We start from the raw sequence: 22,841 nt of genomic DNA on the forward strand, positions 1-22,841 counted from the left end.
TAATATGCCTTCTATATATCCACTCGACAGCAGTCAGAAACATGTGCCCTGTAGATCCACCTCACTGATGTACAGTGGAAACTACAGCCTGTTTGATTTTGCACAGTTTGTTTAAGCTGTCCTCTAACCCTCCATCAATGGTCAGTTTCTAACCACGCAACCACTGGCTGGATATTTTTGTGTGGTGGACCATTCCCAGCCTAGCAGTGACACTGACATTGGTAAAAACTGCAGTGACCCTGCTGTGCCTGATGCACATATATCAGCCCCCCACACACTACCATGTCATCCCAAATAATCCCATATTATCTGTCAACATGCAAATATCTGTCCAGCGGTGGTTGAAACTGAGGTTGGATGAATGGAGTATATGACAAAGACAAGTTGTGCATGATCAGATGAGTTATAATCTGTAATCTGTCACTGTATGTAATTTATATATGATGTAAATATAAATATATATATTATAATGTAAATATAATGTAATCTGTACAGTGATATAATGGAGAAGGACCAGTGACGTAAGGTGAAAGATGTTTTAATGAAGGTTGGTGTGTTGTGTGTGTTTTAGGTGTTGGACTTCGGCTGGCCAGATCATCATGCTCCAGCTCTGGATAAGATATGCAGCATATGCAAAGCCATGGACACCTGGATGAGTGCCGACAACCATAATGTTGTGGTCCTGCACAACAAGGTAATATGGCTTTGGGGATGTTTTGCTACCTATTGCTACAATTTTGCTACAATCAGGTCAAAATGTCAGACACCTCATCACTGCGATCTGATGAAGCCATTCGAAGTGTAAGAGAGTGTCTTCTTCAATATTGTACCACATGCCCATTCACCTGATTCTGAGACAATCAAATTTCCTGGATGACAGAAGAACCACCTGAGATATTTACCAGTGTATCTGCACCAAGTATGGCTCGGCTCGACCCGCCATTCGTTAAAATCCATGGAAGACAAGCATCCTGCCTTTTTTTCTGTCCTCGCACCAAAGTGGTGGAACGAGCTTCCCCTGGGTGTCCGAACAGCAGAGTCGCTCGCTGTCTTCAAACCCAGACTGAAGACCCACCTCTTCCGAGAGTACTTGGGCAAATAGTAGAGTGGTCACCTTATTGACTTGTGTTTAGTAATGTGTAAAGCTTAATGGTATCTTTGAACTATTAGTGTATTCTAACTAGCTGAGATTATTCTTTAGTAAATAGCCAAGCACTTTTGTAAGTCGCTCTGGATAAGAGCGTCTGCTAAATGCCTTAAATGTAAATGTAAATGTACTTGTTCCTTTCAGCATCGCTGTGGAAATCAGTGCCCTAAGTGTACTGTCAGTAGATGGCGTTCTCATGCTGTTCTCCCCGGTTCTACACACTGCTGGTGCATATCTGCAGTGCTGGGCGTGGAGGCAGGAATTAAGCAGATGCAGCTGCGCCTCAGTAGCTCTACGCTTGCCACTCTGCTTGTCCTGTGTTGAGAAAGTCATCTGAAAGGGTGTTATGAAAGGAAATATTCTTGGTGCTCCCTGTAGTTTTGACAACCTTCACTTGACCTCTCGGGGTCAAACTGAACCGGGATGGTTTTCTCGAACAATGCTTTGAGCTCTTTCCTCAGCGCTCCTCTGAGATGGGTTAATTACACCGTTCCTCACCACAGATAAACGATCTAGGATGAAGAAACAGTGTGAACCCAGGCTCTAAAGTCTCCTTCCTTTGTTTTTGGGGTAGGGTTTAGTGTCGGTTGCCGTCGCTGATTGCAGAAATTGCAGTTGGGGAGATGAATGGTAGAAAAACAGGCCCGTGTGGAGCAAGGGGCTTATCTGCCCTCACCATGGCTCATCCTTCTTCCTGCCAGTGTGTGAGATGTCAGCATGGTCATGACCGCGAGCACCACTCCCAGTGCAGCAAAAAACATGGACTTGAGCAGTTCAGGGCAGGTCCATAATATCACTGGGAAGACTGATGTTGACATTGTTTGGACTAAGGTCATTGTAGTTTTTTATAGGAGCTGCTTAAAGGAATATATGATGTCTGGTTTCAAATGAAAGGTTTGAAGGTATGAAGGTAATGAAGTTTTGATGGTTAATTAACCTAAACATTTGCTTAATTTTCTTAACATTTAAAAAGAAGTTTCCTTCTAGAGTAGCCAGTGAGCATTTATGCGCTATATGGACAAAAGTATTGGGACACCTGCTTATTCTTGTGTCTTACGAAATCAAGCGTATCAAAAAGGGTTAATCCTGCCTTTGTTGGAGTAACCTCTACTGTCCAGGGAAGGCTTTCTATTAGATTTAGGACCATTGCTGTGCAGACTTGATTGCATTCAGCGATAAGAGGATATTGGATGATCACCAGCCCAACTTCATTCCAGAGAACACAGTTTCACTTCTCCACAGCTCAGTGCAGTGGGGCTTAATAACCCTCTATCCCGCACCTGGCATTGGGCATGGTGCCAATAGGTTAGGGTTGGATTGAGGTGTAGGGTTACAGTCAATAGACAGTCATTTATAATCAACTTAGAGTTTACTTGCATTTAATACATATTCAGTGGAATGTTAGTTGAATGTCAGGAGATCATCTACAAGGCATCTGCAATGGACCAGATGCAATGGACCAGTAAAGTGTTCCCCATACTTGTTATATAGAGTATATATATATATATATATATATATATATATATATATATATATATATATATATATAATTTTTTTTTTTTTTTTTTTTGCATACATGGCCATATATCACATTTCCGTATGGGGATTATCCATCCCAGAGCTTCACTTCCTTTCAGAGCTATTCTGCACTGAATGTCATCTGAGACCAGGAGAGTGAGGGCGAGAGCTGGGATTAGCGCTAGCCCGTTTGTATTCCTTCAACAAAAACACACCAGCATTTTTAACAGCAGGCCATAAACACAGTTGCCATGGCGAACCGTGTTGCTCTGTACAGCAGTGGAAACTTGAGCAGATGACTGGCCGGTGGAACTATGCAGTCACTGAGAAATCTGCTGCAGCCTACATGCTGCCCGACTATACACTGCGTTCACACATGGTGACTCCATGCACCACAGCACTGAGAGTCTAACTGGTGCTCAAAGCCCTCAGCAAAATCCTGTTCAGCGGCGAGCGGTCCCTGAGCACTGAGCTATAGCATCATACAGGCTCTTGCATGTCATTTCATTTAATGGCTCCATACCTCTCAACTGGTATAACCCCTCTGTTTCTCTCCCTCTCTCTTTCTTTCTTTCTGCAGGGAAATCGAGGGAGGACAGGGGTTGTTGTGGCTGCATACATGCATTACAGTAACATTTCAGCAAGGTGAGACATGCCAATAAGTGTGATGAAGTGTACTGAATATTGATATAGTATTCAAAAGTTGAACTACCTTTCTGTTACCAATATTAGAACCAATATCAATCGATGCTTTTTCAGTTAAAGTCTTTTTTTAAGTTGATATTTTGACTCAGAAACACACAGTTTCTTCTTTTACAGGGTGCTCGCCTTATCAGATAGTACTGCTGTCCTCTAAGCAGGATGTGCTGTTAGCAAGCTGAAGAGATTGTAGACAGTTAGCTTTTAGTCTTGCCCTGGGTTTGGCTTCCCCTGGTATTTGAGACCTACTGGTAAAATGATTATTCAGTGCTTTCTTTTCTTAAGTGTGTTTAGCTTCCAGTTTGTTCTCAAGGGAGCAACCGTTGCAGATGGCACTAGCTTTTAGCCTAGTGCAGATTCCCATTTTCTACCCAGGCTTTGCTTTGTCACGTGCCAAGTTTGAACTCCCCCTCTGCGGACACTGGCACAGGTAAAGCCGAGGTCACAGGGCCTGGTTCACGTAGTAACCTGTATTCCCATAACTTGCAGAGTCTAGATGTGATGTGCAGCTCTCCAGTAACAGCCATATTTCACCATATTTTCCCAGCATCTAGAGCTCGGACCGGGGCATTCGCTAGTAAGCTGAGTGTATGTACGTTTGGAAGAATACAAAACTTTTTTTTCAGCCCTGTTTTGGTAATGCCAGATTGTCATCTTTAGTGATACATAATTATAATATAAGTAATTCAATAATTAATTAATGTAAACCTGGCCACAAAACAAGTACTCATAACTTTTCATTGTGTTTCAAATAATGTCAAAGTCTCGTAAAATTTGCAATAAAAAGTTACACCATGCTTTTGTGATTGTATTGTGACTTCTTAGCTGTAAAGACTGAAGTTCTGAAGGAGAAAATCTGTAATCCCTAATCACAAGACACATACCGGTCAACATAAGAGCACAGGGAGGTCATCAGGGAATGATTTGTCTCAAGACTTGAATTAAGCACTGATTAAATTCCACCTTGTTACAACAACTGTAGTCGTTATTTTTACTGTCTGACCACTGAAAGCACGGAGCTCAAGAGCTTGTACGGCAAACAGCAATTCACACAGAAGAAATGATGGATGTTGGATATTGAAAAGTGTTGATCATTTTGAACACATAAACATGTGGAGACTAAAATGTGTGTCCGTGAGTAATAATACAGCGTGTGTTTGGCCAGCAGCGCGGACCAGGCTCTGGACAGGTTTGCCATGAAGAGGTTTTATGAAGATAAAGTGCTTCCTGTGGGTCAGCCGTCCCAGAAAAGGTCAGTTTCACCCCATTTCCTGCCTGGCCTCTGCATACTTCTCCTCCCATGGCATGTAAGGGTTTGACCTGTGCTGGGGTACTTCTGCTGCTGTGGTCATCACATCTGTACCATTCTTCTTTCTGGATTCTTAGGGGATGTTTTATAATTGTAATACTGAAAGTTTTTTGAACCCCAGTGATCCGACTGCATATTACTGTGAGACTCAGAGGTCATCTTTGAAAAACAGCAATTTGTGGATTTTAAACCCTTTATGCTTAATTAAGTATATCATGAATATTTCAAACATGGTCTGCTGTTGCACCCCTAACTGCTTTACATTGTGGATTGTCATTGTTTAGTGCAGTTTAGTTTAGTTTAAGCTTAATCCCAACTGCCTTTTTTGGCAGTTGGGTTTGGTCTGTTGCTGTGTATCATCATCAATTACTGTTTCAAATCTTACTAGACTAACCTAAATCATTTGAATAGCTCAGTGTTATCTTTTTTCTGTTCAGTACTATTTGTAATAGCAATAGAAACTATAGCTACATTCAATTTCCTGAGGAAGAGTCTTTAGATGCTAAATAAACTGAAATCAGCCCTTATATATAGTCACTGTCAGACACAAACCTTTCCATTTCCATTCACTCTTTGGCATAATTTAAATCTGGAAGTTGTTCCTTTTATTGAGTCAGAATTTATTGGTAAATGGACCAATAGAAATGCTCCAAAATACTCATTTACTTCCATTCAAAATTAGGATGATTTTTACCTTGTACCTTGTAAAGTTGTTCTTTAAAAAAAAAAAAAGTTTGTAAGGTTTATACTCAGCATCAACACCATCTAGCCTTTCTGCACTGAAGCTAAACAGAAAACATATCTAACACATCACCAATCTGGAAGACATCATGCTAGGCCTGATTGCATCAGACAGAAAACTAATGGCTGATTTCAGTTCATTTGCGCTATCCCTCCTATATACTGTTAATGCAATATAACCACCTTACTCATCTTACTCATCTAGCCTGTAAAATGTTGTTCAGGCCGGTGCTAAATTGAACTCAATATATCCTAACTTCAGTGGTAGTTTAGTAAGTCACACTTGCACGGCACCATTGAGACATTGTTCTTTCAGCACAAAAAACTAAGCTTAGCCTCTGTTGCTAAAACACTCAAATCCTCGTAACTGCATGCCAGATGGCTTCAGTTGTTATAGGTTTGTTGAATTTAACTGATACCATTCCCTGAATGTGTACCGTACCATGTTTAACTGAAAAATTCTTTCAAAGATGTTATCCTTAAGGGGTTTTTGAGATCTGGACTCTTTATGCTGTTATTTGCGGACTGGCCTATAATTAGCCACAAGTGGTTGTCCACCAGTCTGCAGTTATTATGGGAGGCATGTGTAAAGCTAATGTGCCAAATGTCTGTATCTCAAGTATACATATGAGCGTGCACACACACACACACACACACACACACACACACACACACACACTCACACATACACATAAACTCCTTGGCACAAGGAGCCACATTTTCCATTATGTAGAATTGAATGTCTGCTGTACCAAAATACCCCAAAGCAGCCACACACAGCCACACAAGCCCACACATTCATTGGGCCGTCCTGTAAGTGGACGTTGAGTAATGAATGTGGAGTTGCCATGCCAATTGAAGTTTTTATTTTTCCCTTGCTTTTTTAAAGGAGTTGGCACTTCAGGTTTCATTCAAGCGATTGTCTGGGGAAAAGTGTACGGATTTCCCCTTTACTCCAAATATGGTCAATAGACCAAAATGTGTTTGGAGCTCATGTAGCTAACAATTACAGTTGTGTAAACTGCATGCCAAAGTCATACGCCTTACTGAAACTGCTTACTGAGTTGCTGAGTTTAAATCTCAAATAGATTTTTTGGTGGTTTCTGAGGTTAACACTGTGGTAGATGTCAGAGGCTGATGTTGATACAGCCATCCAGAGTCATTTAAACCAAACAATCCCAGAAAATCCCAGAATGTCAACAAAACTGACACTGCAAAGAATGGAAACCCATATTCGGGCACTATATAACATACTGTTACACCTACAAACAGTAGTGGCACAGAAGCTTTAATTTTTGCCATTTTTGTTTTATCATCCATTTTATAGATACAGCATTTAAGTGTCGGGTGATTTTATGCATGCAGTTTGCACATTGCTAATTGGAGAAATGGTGAATTGGTAAAAATTACTTACTAATTATCTTGAAACCAAATTTAGATGCAAACTTTTTGCCAAACTATCTTTTTAAACCTGCCTCTCCTGGCCTGGGTCTCACAGCTCTCCCAAACAGTAGCAATAGTCTCCCACTTAATGAAAAGAAGCTCTAGGGTTGGAGGGTTTTCCAGGCTTGTCCACTATCTGTGAGCATATACCCCATGGAGCTGCCCTTGCTGCTGTCCTGCATGGGAAAGCAATCCTCCAGCCCCCAGCCAAAAACCCACTCAAAGTTCTTCCCTGAGAAAGAGAGTACTTTTTCCTGTTTATGCAAACTGAAGTGCTCAAAACTCTTCTAAGAGTTTGTGGAAGCAAAGCAAAGAACTTTAAGTGGCCTCAAATGAAACAATCCCATGACCATATACATATACACCAAGCACTGTATTAGGAAGACTACTCCAGTACTGGTTAGATCCTCCCTTTGCTTTAAACACAGCCTCAAGTTTTCATCACATGGATTCTATGAGATGTTGGAAACATTCGTTTTATATGATTTTGTCATATCAGTTCTTGCAGATTTTATCAGCTGCAAATCTTCCATTCTTCTTATTGTCCAAAGTTGGCATGGCAGCATGAATGTATCCTGTTGGGACAAATTCTGACCCATCCATCAGGCCAGGCTACATTTTTACAGTCTTCAACTATCCAACTTTACAGTCTTCACCTCTCCGATTGACACTGCAGCCTCAGCTTTCTATTCTTGGTTGAGAGAACTGGAACCTGACCTTATCTTCTGCTGGTGTAGTCCAGCCGCCTCAATATATCAGAATGTTGTGCATTCTGATATATTTTTGAGTATCTGAGTTAGTATATAATTTTTGTCAGCTCCAACCAGTCTGACCTCTCTCATCAGCAAGGCGCTTGAGTTCGCAGAACTGCTGCTTTTGGCTGGATGTTTGTTATTTTTTTCTTTATTACACCATTCCTAGTGACCATTCCTAGAGACGGTTGTGCTGAAAATCCCAGAAGATAAACTGTATAGAAACACTCATACTGGGTCTTCTGGCACCAACAATCATGCCACGCTGAAAATCACTGTGATCACATTTTGATTTTATTTGCTAGCACACCCACTAAAATGCATGTTAAGCTCTGCTTTACTAAACATGCAGTTACTTTAGTCCAGGAGAAGCTGTATTCCTATCTTTAGAACTGTCTGGTCTGGGTTCATACATTTACTGTGCCTCTGAAAGGTATTTAGAGAGGAGGTTTCTTAGTTTGATTATTTTGCCTGTGTCTGTTCTAGGTATGTGCAGTATTTCAGCGGGCTGCTTTCGGGCCACATTAAGATTAACAACAAGCCCCTCTTCCTGCATCACGTCATAATGCACGGCATCCCCAACTTCGAGGCTAAAGGAGGTAAGCACCACTAGGCCAGTGGCCAATGCTGGTTGCTTAGCTGTTTGGTATCATTCATGATTCTGTGTTTTAGGCCTATTTCCATTGTACTAATGAGAGCATTCATACAAATGTGCATGTTTTATGAGATTTCACAACAATTTCAGTTTCTAAAAACATACCTGCATTTGTGAAATTGAACATTTATGAGGCATGTTTATTCCTGACTACATTCTGGAGGATATTACAGAAAGATGATTTCGTAATATATTTCTATTGGCTAAATTTATGTTTGGTTTTATACTATTAAGCGGACAGAAAATGCTTTATAATAACTGGAATCAAGATTTTATTTGATTAAACAAGAAAACAGTGGCATCTGAACAATATTTGCTTTCTGTGGAGTGTCTTCATAATGAAATCTGAAGCATTTTATTTCCAATATCATCCGAAATCGAAGTTTGTTAAGGTCATTTTTGTAAAACATCCAATACAAAAATTTCATTAGATGAGAACTGGGATATTTATTGTTCCAAAAAATGAACTATTCACCAAGTATGCAAATACTGTGACTGACAGCTTCAGCCCTTCCCCTGCTCTGACCCAGGGTTGTTGCAGGTTCTGGAAGCAGGTTTCTGGGTCTCCACTCAGGCTTATCTCAAGCACGCAGCTCCAGGCACCCGCTGTGCAACTGTGCAAGCCTGGGGCAGGTCTCAGATAGTTACGCCCTTTATTTGAAAGACCACAAATAAAAAAAAAAATCTGTGTTCTATAAAGTCATGACTTTAGCAAGCTTGTGATGGATGAGTTTAGCTCAAAAGATGTGATGATTGGAGTTTATGTGAATGTGTATGAGTTCAGATGAAGAAAGCGTCTGCAGAACAGCACAACACCATTCTCCAGCCAGGTGCTTTGCTTTTAGCGTACAGCAGTCATGCATGTAGACCACCCCTCCTTCTATTCCTCCAGCTACACTAAAGGCCTTGTCTCCCCCGCTCCCTCCCAACTCACTCACTCCTGTGCCTTTCAGGTTGCCGCCCTTTTCTGAAGATCTACCAGGCCATGCAGCCAGTCTACACATCTGGGATCTAGTAAGAACCAGCCTTTGTTTTTAGTGCTTTCTGTCAATCATTCTGAGTTGGCATTGTGCCCAGCCTCTACAAGCACCAATCACAAGCAATTTTGTGCTCTCTGGTCCCTCCCATATGCTGTTGTAGAGCTGGTGAACCTTATACATACACACACACACACACAGAGAAAGAGGGGCCAAGATGTGTATAGCCCACATGTGCATGTCTGCAGATGTGTAATGTGTCATACTACTGCTAGTGTTGCAGTAAGGTGATATACCGTCAGCTGAACCATATAGTGCTAGTGTAAGCCCCTAGAATCGGCCATAGAGCGGAAGCGAAGTTCCGGATCAAGGAGATGATGGTCATGTTTGGAGTTACATGAGAAGGAGTGTTTCAGTGCGCATGACAGCTGCGGGGCGTTTGGGTGCCACTGCTGTAGGCCACAGAACCCATTACAGCCTTACGGGCTTAATGGCAAACAACATAATGCCTTGCTTTACTGCCCTGAGGGTGGCTCAGATTTAAGAATGGCTTCATGAAGTGGCATATCAGGTGCAACTTAAAAAGGCCTGCTTAAATTACATGTCCAGATCTAGTGGGTATGGGTGTGGGTGGGTGAAATGCGTGTTACTGTTAACTGTTGCCAAGCTCTCACTGTGAGGGAATTCATACCTTCATGCATTCAGACCCAAATACACACACAGCATTGTTTGAATAGTCATACATACTCTATACCTCATGAATTAGAAGCTTAGCAGACAAAGCTCACCAGCATTTCTTTCTTAATACGTTGTTATGCACGCCCTTGCCTTAATATCAGCACCTGTACAGTTAGGTAAGGATGACACCTTGCACTTCTCCTGAAATCCTGTCTATTTAGGCCACTTCTCCTTAAACTGGGTTCACTTTTCAGCTGGAGATGAGAAGATGAAGATTTTGCTGGTCAGTCAAAGTGTCCCAGTATACTATAAAAGTATACACAGTATATACAAACACCAAATGTTTGTGGACACCCCTTCTAATAAATGCATTCAGCTACTTTAATTCACATGTATCGCTGACACAGATGTGTAAATGCACGCACATGCGGCTTGTCTAGTCCCCGACTGGAGCAGACAAACATGGACTTATTGGCACCATGCCTAGTGCTTAATACTTTTGGGATGAGTTGGGAAGGAGGTGGGGTGGCGACCATCCAAAATCCTGACCTCACTAATGCACTTGTCCTTGTATGCAATCAAACCCTTACACCAGTTCTCCAAAATCTAGTAGAAAGCCTTCCCTGGACAACAACACAGACATTGGCTTCAGCAAAAGCAGAAGGAACTCTTTTTAATACACTTGATTTAGGAAGAAACAGTAAATGAGCAAGTGTCCACATACTTTTCTATTTCTATTGGTCCATTCATTGTAAAAGATTGATGTGCAAAGATTAAACAGTATTACAACATTAGATCCAACATCCTAGCATCCTCTGCTCCAATACCATATGCTCAGAAAGCTCTGAAAAGCCATTCTTGCATCTCATCCATCAATATTGAAGAGCATAAAGAATATTTCTCAGTTATCCAGTGAAGTATTATACTAGTCATAACATGTCCTATAGACTTGTGATGGATGCTGTGCATAATGCATGTTTCTCTATCTGCGATTCATAGTAACGTCCAGGGAGACAGTCAGACCAGCATCTGCATCACCATTGAGCCTGGCCTGCTTCTGAAAGGAGACATTCTGGTAAGGATATACTGCATAATGTGTTCTTCACTTGCAGCAAACTCTGCTGTTATTGTCAGGTATGCGTTAAATATGTATTTTATCAATTTAGAAGTGCCTTTCTTTCAGCCCTGTTGAGAATCTAATTGCCACTACAGAGTGATGTATTATGCCTTATTCTGCTTTAGTTAATCACATAGTCCTCAGGTGAATTGCAATTTACCCTCAAGAGCTTGGATTTAGACTACTGCTCATATTTAAAATATGGTCATTAAAGGTAAAGCAAAGAATTCTTGGCTCGAATCCTACAAAGGCTGTAAAACAGAATGTCATAGAGGGCGTCAGTCAGACTCCTCTTCAAAAACACCTCGGAAGAAATGAGGGTTCACTCAGATCAGCTCTGCATTCGTAGTCCGCCAGCCTGGATTTATTTGCGCCCCACCCCTGAACGTTTTTGAGAAGGACGCCAGAAAAGTGAGTGCTTTGTCAAGAGCGCTAATGTTTTGCTCTTAAGGGTCGTCCATCTACTCGATGAGCTCATCTTGGTCTGCCCTTAGCAAGCTGAAAAGGAGCAACTGTGATTTAGAAAGAGCTCTAAGCTGAAAGTGTGCCAGAGATGTAGCGTACTGGTATTACTTTTACAGAAAGCTGTAAATCAATATGGACAGGGAGCTGAGTCCTGAGAAACCTAGACATGAGCTTCCTTTGAGAAAGAGTATGCAGACCAAACATTGGAGGAACGTAGAGAAAATCAGGGAATTCGCAAGTGGGAGATTGACTGATGGATGTTTCTTCCATTAAACACAGTCTAGACTCCTATTGTTCTAATCATTTCAACAATCTCACTTCTGGCATCGTGAACTTTTAGCTATGGTTTTGAGGAGTTTCATTCCAAAACCCAGGTCCAGGTGCTCAACCCAGCAACCTTCCGGTCCCAGGCCCCATTCTCTAACCTGCCTCCTTCTTTATCTGCATGTCTGCATGATATTTGCATTTGTTTTAATGTTGAGAAAGATCTTCTCAAGATCTTCTCATACTTGACTCCAGCTCTCACTCAGCGTTTAGCTCATTGCATGTGGAGGATATTGCTGTTCTGCGGAGGAGGCCCTCCGCTTTCTGTGGTAGCCCTACACCAGACTGGAATACACCAATGTAGCAGCCCAAAGCCACAGGATGTTTGGCCCCTTTCCCCTTCTCCTCAAGCTTGTTTTGTTTATTTTGCTTCTGTTTCTATGAGTAGAAAACGTGTGCATTTTCGATCCGTCGGACCCCAAGCAAAATAGCTTAATTACAGCTATCCCGGACAAGAGAGCACAGGATACAGTTTCTCCAGTGGCCAGCGAGGACATTTTTATTTCTTTCGTCTGGGGTTTGGAGAGGCCGTGCAGTCTCATATACTACACCAGACAGCCATATCTGGCGTTGTTTCCCCACGGGAAGGCTAACAAGGCACTGGTGATCCAACAGCCTTCAAATAATCTAATCTAGGCTGATTAGTAGGGCTTGATGTGAAGAATGGCTCTTGAATGTGAGCGCTGACGTAAGCCTAAGAGGCTGATGATGTGCCATGCTCCCGGATCAGGTACGTCGTTGTAATGGGCGAGACAGCAGCTGCAGTCTCCTGCACATCATTTCAGTAAATCACTGAGCTGGATAAAGCTTTAGTACCTGTTTGATGGAAGAAGGAGTGAACGTGAGCCGGCAGATTTCACAAACTTGCCTCAAATGGTGGTTTATGTGGATTTTGACATGGTGTACAGTTGTCTATAACAATAGACCAACACAGTAGGTTTGATGCCTGCTGTTACTGTCCTTAATGATGCCACCAACTACTTTACTGTGAAATTCTGTAGATGACAGTATGTCATGTTAGAAAGTGGTTAATTACACTGTATATATAAGCATAAGATAAGATAAGATAAGATAACATAATCCTTTATTAGTCCCGCAGTGGGGAAATTCTCAGTGTCACAGCAGAAAGGGATAGCAAGACACTCAGTTACAAAAATGTAGATAAATAAATAATAAATAATAAAGCATAGAATCATTGTCTCAGAAGCATATAAGCAATGAAATTTCATATTACTGTAAATTTCAATAATACAGGCATGCTGGTTGCATGATGCTAATCCATCAAATGCATCAAACACTAAAGAAGCTAATTTCAGCCACCAACCTTGTTTGGGACTGCATTTGGGATAAGGGGGAAACCATATGAATTATGTAAAATGAGCACTCTCAAGGATTTTACATGGATGAGCTATAATTATACTTGTGTAGTTGTGTACTTGCCCACTTATATACAAGTCTATTTATTATGTATGTGTTCATATATCTTTATTTTTCAACCCTACAATGTTTTAACAATTACCACTGACTGGGCTTGTGTGTGAATTATGTACTGCTATTAATGGACATTTACTGTTATTTGTCTTCCTCTGTAGCTCAAGTGTTATCACAAGCGCTTCCGCAGCCCCTCCAGAGACGTCATCTTCAGAGTGCAGTTTCACACCTGTGCTGTTCATGACCTAGGCCTCGTCTTTGGCAAGGATGAGCTGGACGAGACATTTAAAGGTGAGAAGTCTTCTGCTATTTATCTTTAATTAATTATAGCTCCTTATTTGATCTTCTAAGGCAGTGCTTAAAGTTCTAAGCAAATGTTTGCATTGTTTCCATGTGCTTTTCCCTCACCAACAGATGACCGATTCCCTGAATATGGAAAAGTGGAGTTTGTCTTCTCATTCGGCCCAGAGAAAATCAATGGTAAAAGCTATGTGTTTTTTTTTCCTTTACTATTTTAGACACTAAAGGTGTGGGATTAAATGGAAATTGGTAGTTGTGGTAGTTGTTTGGTAGTTGTTTTTCTGGCACTGAGCTTAAACACTTTCCTGCTTCCACTAAAGGTATGGGTCATCTGGAGAATGGACCTAGTGTCTCTGTTGACTACAATACCCAGGATCCTCTTATCCGCTGGGACTCCTATGAAAATTTTAATCAGCGCTGTGAAGACTCCATGGATGGTGAGTACTGAAGATAATTAGGTCAGAATGTAGTAGGTCAATGGGATGTATATTGTAATATCATTAATATTGTTTTTAAATGTGGGAAATGTGGTTTCTGCTGTTCCTGTCTGCTATTGAAAACAGGAAACAGGAAGAACATTGTAAAACATTGTTAGTACCTGCTAAACCCATAAACATGAAGAAATAAAGAATAACATTGAGAAGTCCAGAAGTTAACTGCTATATGTAGTTTACTGTACATGGTACATACTGTATGCATGGTGTACTGTATATCATATCATAAATCTCAAATGATGATTTAGCTGGTCTCCCAGCTTGACCAAACTGTTTAACAGGTATGACCAGCTTAATTACCAGCTTGATGATGAAAGTTGGCCATATTTATAGCTAATCCATCATACTCAGATGAAAATGTCAAGAAATAAACTGGTTTACCAGTTTAACCAGCTGGCTTTCCAACATAGCGTAAATATTTACCTGGATGTCCGGCTGTTAAACCGCCTTAATCATCAAAGACCAGCTTAGACCATCTGAAACCAGCTGACCTTGATCTGGACTTTTCCTTTGGTTCATCTTAAAACTGAGCATAATCCAATTTCCATATTAATTTAAGAAGAGAAGGCAGTTGATTAGCATTACACAATCTAATCTCTAGCATTATGTGTTCTAATTGAACTATTCCAGCAATGTACTACAACAGGGGTGGTTTCTCCTGGCGCCAGATTATGTTATGTTATGTCTCTAAATCTTGAGCTATAATTTGGAGCATAAAAGCATGCAGAGCTATTACTAAACAGACACTATCATGCTCTTCCTCCTGCTGGTTGTATGTGTGTAATTGTGGAAATGGTGTGTGCTGAGGAATCTGTGGGTTGAGGAGTAAATACCTTAGTGAGCATTCTCTTGAGGACACCTGACCACAGCGTGGCCAAGCCACCCAGCTCTCCCAGCCTCTACCCCAGCTCTGTCGATTACACAAGCCGCATTTGAAACATTGGAGGTTTTGGCCACCTCTGTAATTCATACTGTCATGAGATGGTCATTGTCTGACCAACACTATATATTGTCATCGTCCAAAACAATTGTGCATTGTACAGAACTCTGTGTTATGTTGTTATTTAAGAAAACATCCATGTGGAATGCTTTTTGAAATCCTTTTTAGGAATTGACTTCTACTATCTTTATGGGCCGTGACATGCTTTCTGGAAAGCAGAAGACTTGTCAAGATATGTACATCAGGAATTATACATGTCGTCTGTACTTATCTCTCTCGCTCTCCATGTTTAAAAGCTCTTTTCAGACCCCACATTCCCACTCCTCTGTTCTCACTCCAAGCCATCTGAGATGTGTAGCGATAAAGCATCCGTCCCCCTTAAACAGTCTTCACTCTAAATAGGTCGGGCAGAAATAGGGGGCTGCTGATCTTTTGGCTGCCGCCTTTCAAACAGGGACGTAAACCAATCTCTCCGGTTGGCTAAAGCTGTTGGTCAAGAGGCCAAGTACCCTGGTCTTTTACTAACACCCCCCCCCCCTGCAAGCCTCTGACACTGAGCCAGCTGGAGGAGAACATGTGAGAACATTCTGCATCTTATGGTCCACATCCAGCCCGTGATGTAGAACAGAAAGAGCACATTTGCACGTGAATTCAGATGGCTGTTGCAGATGGACAAAGTCCCATTGAGCAGCAGGAGCCAGGGAACGGAATCTGCAGTGCAGATAAGTAGCGGGACGTCATGCTTTTGTACTCAAGCGCATGACTTCATTTTGCCAGGACTGCAAAAAAAAGAGTCTGTTGTTGAAGCACAGTCAGCAAAGCTCAAGTAACGCTCGTCATGTAGTGTCTTCTCTGTCTGTAACATCATTACTAAGCACCAAGGAAACAGTTAACAGCCCAGCTGAATCAAAGTCTATTCCACTGAGGAAAAGAGAGGTGGCTGGCTGGTGTAGAAGAGTAGGCCAAAGTTCATCACGCGCTAGAATCTAAATGCCTACAGACATTAGACTGATGTGTACACTGACTATCTAAAGCATTTACAACAGCTCTCGCAACCAGGGGTCCCCAGCTCCACCGCTGCACCAGCTACTGGCCACCAACGCTTAAGAGTGATGAGGTGAGGGAGCGCCATCTATCAGAGAGAGCATGACTAGTTGTGCTGTCTCTGACTCCGGCCGCTGATGGCAAAGCGGCATTGCTCGGGATGCGAACTTGCGAGTCCAGGGTCTAGCACATTAGACTGCTGAGTTTTTAACATAAACTGAAAGTTGTTTTTTACACTGTGTCAAAATATCATGACAAATTGACCAATAGAAATGCTCCAGAATGACTTGGGACATAATCTTTTTACATTGACTTTCATTGAAATGCAATAGTACATACGTGGAGGTGTGTTATTCGAGATTGGACATGAGATTGGATCTATACCAGTACAGAATCAAACGTTTTACTTCCTTCATTTATTTATTCCCCTTATTTACAAAAGAAAGGCCATCTCAGAATTGAGTTTTCTCTGTGCCACTTTAAACCTCTTCACTGTTTCACTAAAAGGACACGCAAGCTCTTTCTGTTACCACTCTCAGCACCCTACAGAAGGCCAGTCTACAAATAAGCAGGCTTTAACTTAATCTAACTCAAGATAAAACAGGTTAATACTTTATCTCCACTGACATGTTAATGGCAGAATAATAGATGTCTTATCTTCTCCGTGTCTTGACCTCAGACGTAGGCGATGTGCTGGGCAGCTGTTGGCAGGGTTAGCCTGCGCTGAGCCTACACAGACACTGTGTTTTCAGATACACGTACATGGAGTGATGCTGTGCTTTAGCGAGTGTGACCTTCAGTTAAAATGCGTTACCCTGGCCTTCTGTGCAGTAATGACACAGACTGAACAAGCCTCACTGGGGTAGTAATAAGCCTGCAGTCCAATGTTGTTGTTGTTTTCTTTTTTTACTGTTTTCATGGTCAGGAAATGCAGTTTTTTAAATCAGGGCAAATCAATCCAGTATAAATAATTCTGTTGTTTATCAAAACAATCAAATTTTTTACTAATATTAATCAGAATGAGGATAGCAATAATAATAATAAACTTAAACTATAAATAATTTTTTTTTTATTAAAATGCAGCTTAAAGTGCTTTTCATTTTAAACATATAAACTACGGTATAAGTACAGTATTTAGATATTTCCACATTCAACAGACATTATCTAATAGTATAAACAAGTAAATAATGAATTAATAGTAATACTAATAGTAAGTAATCAATAGTAACGATTTACTTTACAGAAGACAAAAATCTGTTATTTCCAGGGCAGATCCATGTTGGGATGGGACAGTGGCTGGAGAAGAACAGCGAAGACTGTGAAGCAGCCATTGCCTTCATCTGAGTGCTAGGGAAATTGGATTTTTCCTGGAAATAAAAGCATTTTAATGTTTAGGTATGATATAAAAGAGTAGCTTCATGTGAACTAAATTGTTAAGCGTGATGAATTCCGCCTTGTTATTAAAGTGCAGCTAAGAGACTCTACCTACCTGGTTCCTACCTGGTAGAATCATCTGAGCATGCTGACAGTTCTGTTTTCTGCACGGTTTTGGTGTTGCTGGTGATATCAGGTACGTTTTAGGGTTTAGCATAGGCTGCATTATCTCTGAATATTCCAAACCTTGTATTTCCGGAAATGCAGAAGTTCCTCAAGTAATTGTGCACCACTTGTATCCTTTCATTCATCATACATTGTTCATGTTATCTAAAGAACACCTGGCATTAACAAATTGTGTGCAAAAACAGCAAATCATTTTGATATGACAAGGGCAGAAGCAAGCATTCGCTGGAGCTACTAACTGCTTGTTTGTTCCACTAAGGCAGGGATGTAGCCTCCAGTCCAGCCCTAAATCTCACGGCCTCGTTTAGTGGAAAGACCACTGGGGTCTTGTTTACTGTGGCTCTCTTCATATTTGGCCAGGGCTCAGGGCCAGGCCGTGGCATTTTCCAAATACTTGGGTGAGAAAAGTGCGGTGGCAGGGAGATGGGGACAGGACAGGCGCTGACAGAGGCGGTGGGACAGCCACAGGCAACTCCTCCAGCCTCTCCAGACACCAAGGCCCTTTCTGTTGTCTGTCACTAGAGGGGGAGTGACGCAGAGCATAGCTTCTGTTCACTACTCACTCACTCTCTCTCTCTCTCTCACACACACACAAATACACTTAGGGTTCAGCTGCTTAGATCAGAACAGGAGAACTGTAAGTTTCCTTAGGAAGCAACGAAAGCTGTGTTCTGAAGGGTAACACTGGAGAGTGCTTAAACCAGTGGATGCTGTCTGGACTCAGGTAGGACTTGAACTTTGCTAAACTTTCTTTGGACTTTTTTCAATCGCAGCTGCAAGACATTGCCTGCTCTTTGCCTCCGGTAGACAATTACACTTAGATGCTGCCCACTGGAGTACGTAATTGATGCGTTTATGTATTCGTGAGGTCTCGCAGGCAGGGGCTTTTTAATTTCTGTCGATTCACAGCTTTTCACAGCGTTACCCAATCTGACTTAATGACTCTGTGCCAATTAGTGGCAATTTGACAGTTTTTAGGTGCTGTATTTAGTCCTGTGTGTTTATGCAGGATTTCTTCAGCTGCAGTTTTCGGGCGTGTAATTACGCAATCATCGTCTCATTTCTGTGCTAACTGCATCATGCCACAGCAGAGAAGCCACACCGCAGTAAATATTTTCCAAGCTCTCACAGGCAAAACTGATTTTCAGATGGTTAGATTGAGTGCGGTTTGACACGTCTTTAAACGCAGCTTTCCTCAGCCTCCGCTCTGCTTTTGGACAACTGGGCACCGCAGTGTTTGTGCTGCATGTTGAATTGCAGCTGCGCCTCTGCGCGGAGAGCCATCATGCCGTATTCTGTGTGGTTAGCTGTGCGAAAGAGCACTTCTTACATAAATAAATATGTCCACACCATAACTGGCTCCAATTAACCCCTCTTATAGCTGGCAGCAGGAGCTCTCCATCATCCGTCCAGTTTCAGTCCTTCTGAACGGTACACTAAACAATATGTAATGGCCAAGGCCGTAAAAGGCTTGTTAACCATTTCAACACACTGGTTTGTTGAGTTTGAGGGGCCTTGTGTGGTGCAGACAGGCTCCGAGCCCACGTTTAACGGGCATTCCCGCAAAGAGACGGGCCTGTCAGCAGAGTACCAAATTTTTACTGTCTCCACCTGTTAACACACAACACCAGAGGGGCACATTTTGCATTTTCCTCCAGTGGACGTGACCTCTTAAAGGCTGTTTGTTGACGTGTGTGGTCTGTCCAGTTTTATGGAGGCACAGGGTTTGCCGTGCAGTAGGTTTTTTAAGACACGTGTGCAGAGCCTGGATTAGGACTGTGACTGAGATCCATTGACAGCGCCCTTGTCACATTTTTCCTAAAACCTCACGCAAAGCTCTGTGGTGTTGTTTCTAATAATGGAATAGATGTTAGATGCAGGAAGTTCCTACACAACATATTTTTGCAATTTTAGCGTTTTCTCCACACAAGCTGAGAAATTGTGCCTGGCTGTCATTGCGTGTAAAGTGACCACAAATGACCCCAGTGATGCCACACTCATTCATGGTCAGGAGTCCAAAAGAGCATAATTAAGGTGGCCCTCCCTCTCCCCTCATTACTCAGCCCCCCTTAGCCCCCCTCATTATGATAGCCTAGCCATTGCGGCATCTGTTGGCTGATGTAAAAGTCTTTCGGTCAGCTGTTTGTTAGCAACAGTTCAGGACTTTCCTATTAGTGGACCTGTGTTCACGGTCTAACATGGCTCGGTTAATGTACCGCAGTCATTGCAACAACAGATTTAAGCAGCAAGATTGAACACTGGAGCTCAATTTTAAACGAAACATACAGTAAATGTTAATAAAAAAAATAATAATGTTAAATGTCGTCAGCCTGCCAGCTTATAAACGTTCAGACGAGAAGGACACAGAAGGACCCTTTGCTTAGCTAGCTTGGCTAGAGATACATAAAGTATCAGGCAGCTCAGTGGTGCTGCTATTGGCTAACTGCTCAGCTAGCAACACAAGTGTAGATGATTTTAACTCGTGCCTGAGAGCAAAGTCACAGGACTGGGGTTGGGAGAAAGAGAAAGGCGAAATGAGACCGGTTCTGCTGTGTTTGGACTCATAGCTGGCTATCTAGGCTTAGATAGCACAGCACAGACCGTGATCCTGCTAACTGAGGCTCAAATCCCACAGGTTTACAGTGTAAGGCCTCATGTCTGAGAGCACAAAGTTGTGTGACGAGTTTTAGGAGTGTTTTTGACTGTTTTCAAGCATATTTAGTTGACTGGTGTATCCATGTTTGCTTGCTCTGGCTTTTATTAGAACTCAGCATTTCGTCAAACCCGTATCTACAATGGATCTTGACATCATTAGTCAGTGAACTCTCACAGCGCCCCATCCTGTGGCTTGCTTAAATGCACATGGAGGAAAGAGCTTATTTAGCCATGTACGAGATAGACACAGACCAGAAATCTGAGACATCAGACAGATCATTTTGAAATATCATCTTCATTTTGAGATACCGTCAGAATTTCTAAATACCACGGTAAATACCCAGTGTTACCGTTTTACCGCCCAACATTCACAATATGAGCCTTGGTGTACATTTTATTATGATCTATTTGTTGGATCTATTTGTTCTGTTCAGATGAACAGAAGTGAGTGCCTGTATTAGCTGGATTGGTTTCTCCACATGTCTAAGCCTAGTGTTGAATTACTCCACCTATTGCATGCAAAACCACCCTTCTGAGGGTTTGCTTTGTGTAGCATCCAGCAGTGTGCACAATCACAAAGATGACATGTACTGTAGAACAAACTGGATTGCACTGCTGTGTACACTCAAATGAAGATTACGTTCTTATTCTGTGAAATCAAGTCATCTGCTGTTGTCTGTCTGGGCTTTAGGGATTAAACTGCTATGAGTCCAAACTCAGGCAGCAAGAGTTGTATAACTCTCTGCCTGTGCTGATCTTATGAAAGGCCTCTGACTTGAGGCATGGCTTCTCCAAAGTTGCCTCCTTTCTATGAAACAGAGGCTTATTTATGAAGTCTTCATGCTCTATGGGGCTGGACATGGAGTTTCTGGGCAGGGGCTTTGTTGTTAGCCAGTACACACACAGTACACAAAAACAGGTTCTTTCTAGCACTTGTAAATGCGCTTTGGCTTATCCTGCTGGGAGAACCCCTGAAGGTTCTATGCTTGCCTGACCTCACTCTTTTCTTCCAGCTGCTGTCCATACGTTTCTCTTTAGCCTGGGCTGTATATCAGAAACGTGTGAGCGTGGGTGGAGAACAGGAGGTTTCGTTCCTCTGCTTGCTTCTGCTCAGGACACTCCCCTCTGACTTTATAAGACACGATTGTCTCATTTCCTTTACATTCTCCAGGCCTGAACGCATGCCTCAGTACGGGTCAGATAGTCACACTAAATAGCTCTCACTGACCTGTGACAGATGGCGGCGGTGTTGATATTTACGAGACCAAGCCACTGACTCTGTCCACTGCTCTCCCATTAGCTCTGATAGAGTAGACCGCAGGGGCATTCCTTAACTAATCAATTCTCCGAACACAGACAAGTGGCTAGCGTTATCTTCTTCTTTTCTTCCTATAACACAAGCCACTGGTTTCTGGTGTTGAATGTGGACCCTAGAGACGTGGAACATTTTGTGTCTGGAATAAACTTTGTTACACTTTGTTTTGTTTTGACAAAAGTATTGGGACGCCTGCTCATTCACTGTTTCTTTCAAAATCATTATATTGCTTTTGCTGGAGTAACTGTCTCTACAGTCCTGGGAAGGCTTTCTACAAGATTTTTGAGCTTTACCGTGAGGATTTGAATGCATTCAGTGACCGGTCAGGATCCCCAATCCCCATTCCAGAGAACACAGTTCCACTGGTCCACAGCTCAATTCTGGGGGACTTTATACCTCTCTAGCCCACACCTGGCATTAGGCCTACATTTATTTACATTTATGGCATTTTTAGCAGACACTTATGCAGAGCGACTTACAAGGTTACTCGTATTACAGAGGCAGGCCAACGTAATGTTAGGAGTCTTGCCCAAGGACTCTTATTGGTGTAGCACAGCATAGTCACCCAGACCAGGAATCGAACCCTGGTCTCCCACATGGTGTTGTAACTCAGTGGCAGGTAGTGGTGTTATCTGTTGTGCCACACCAACCACACCAACCAGGCTTGGTTTATTTGGTTTATTTGCTCCAGAGAGCCCTAGTCTATTGGCAGGAAAAACAGTCAACCTCTATTAACCTTGTCTATTAACCTAATAATTAATCGACAAGCTGTGTTTAAAATCTTAAAGTAGCTGAACACATTCATTAGAAGGGGTGTCCACAAACATTTGGACATAAAGTGTGTGTTGAAGTCAGAAAGTCTTCACCTTTTCAGAACTTACTAGTTTTGGTATTAAAGAAATGTTGCGTTTGAGAGTTTTCATTCAACCAAGGTAATGGATTTCGTCCTTGGACAGAATAAAACAATTGCTGAATCACTCACCAGTCTGCTGTCCCGGTCATTTTGGTAGTGACCCAGTAATCGCTGATTCCATTATTGTCCGCCAGCTTCACATTTTTTTTGTTTTAATTGCTTCCCTTAATTGCCCTCTGTTGCTTGAAAGAATGTGACATTTCAGTGGAGACAGTGGACATTTAGTTGCATAAGCAAATGAGGTAATAACCACCTCAAGTCTACTGCAGTGTTTTTCAACCCTGTCCTCTGGACCCACCAGACATTCCATGTTTTGGTGCTCTCTGAGCTGCCAACACATCTGAACCAACCATAATGAATAAGT

At 42.0% G+C, this 22,841-nt stretch overlaps 1 protein-coding gene across 14 annotated transcripts in view; it reads left to right on the top strand.

Annotated features, from left to right (window-relative positions):
* Positions 1-22,841, top strand: part of tns1b (tensin 1b) — a 212,577-nt gene that overhangs the window by 144,374 nt on the left and 45,362 nt on the right. For all 14 annotated transcript variants that reach the window (XM_072685580.1, XM_072685579.1, XM_072685576.1 and 11 more), the window contains 9 exons: positions 572-694; positions 3,246-3,310; positions 4,533-4,616; positions 8,096-8,208; positions 9,218-9,278; positions 10,919-10,994; positions 13,418-13,547; positions 13,671-13,736; positions 13,877-13,993. In XM_072685580.1, coding sequence (XP_072541681.1) covers positions 572-694; positions 3,246-3,310; positions 4,533-4,616; positions 8,096-8,208; positions 9,218-9,278; positions 10,919-10,994; positions 13,418-13,547; positions 13,671-13,736; positions 13,877-13,993 — 835 coding nt within the window. The remainder of the gene's footprint in view (positions 1-571; positions 695-3,245; positions 3,311-4,532; positions 4,617-8,095; positions 8,209-9,217; positions 9,279-10,918; positions 10,995-13,417; positions 13,548-13,670; positions 13,737-13,876; positions 13,994-22,841) is intronic.

The sequence above is a fragment of the Salminus brasiliensis genome, chromosome 8, assembly GCF_030463535.1.
Source record: "Salminus brasiliensis chromosome 8, fSalBra1.hap2, whole genome shotgun sequence".
Taxonomy (NCBI): domain Eukaryota; kingdom Metazoa; phylum Chordata; class Actinopteri; order Characiformes; family Bryconidae; genus Salminus; species Salminus brasiliensis.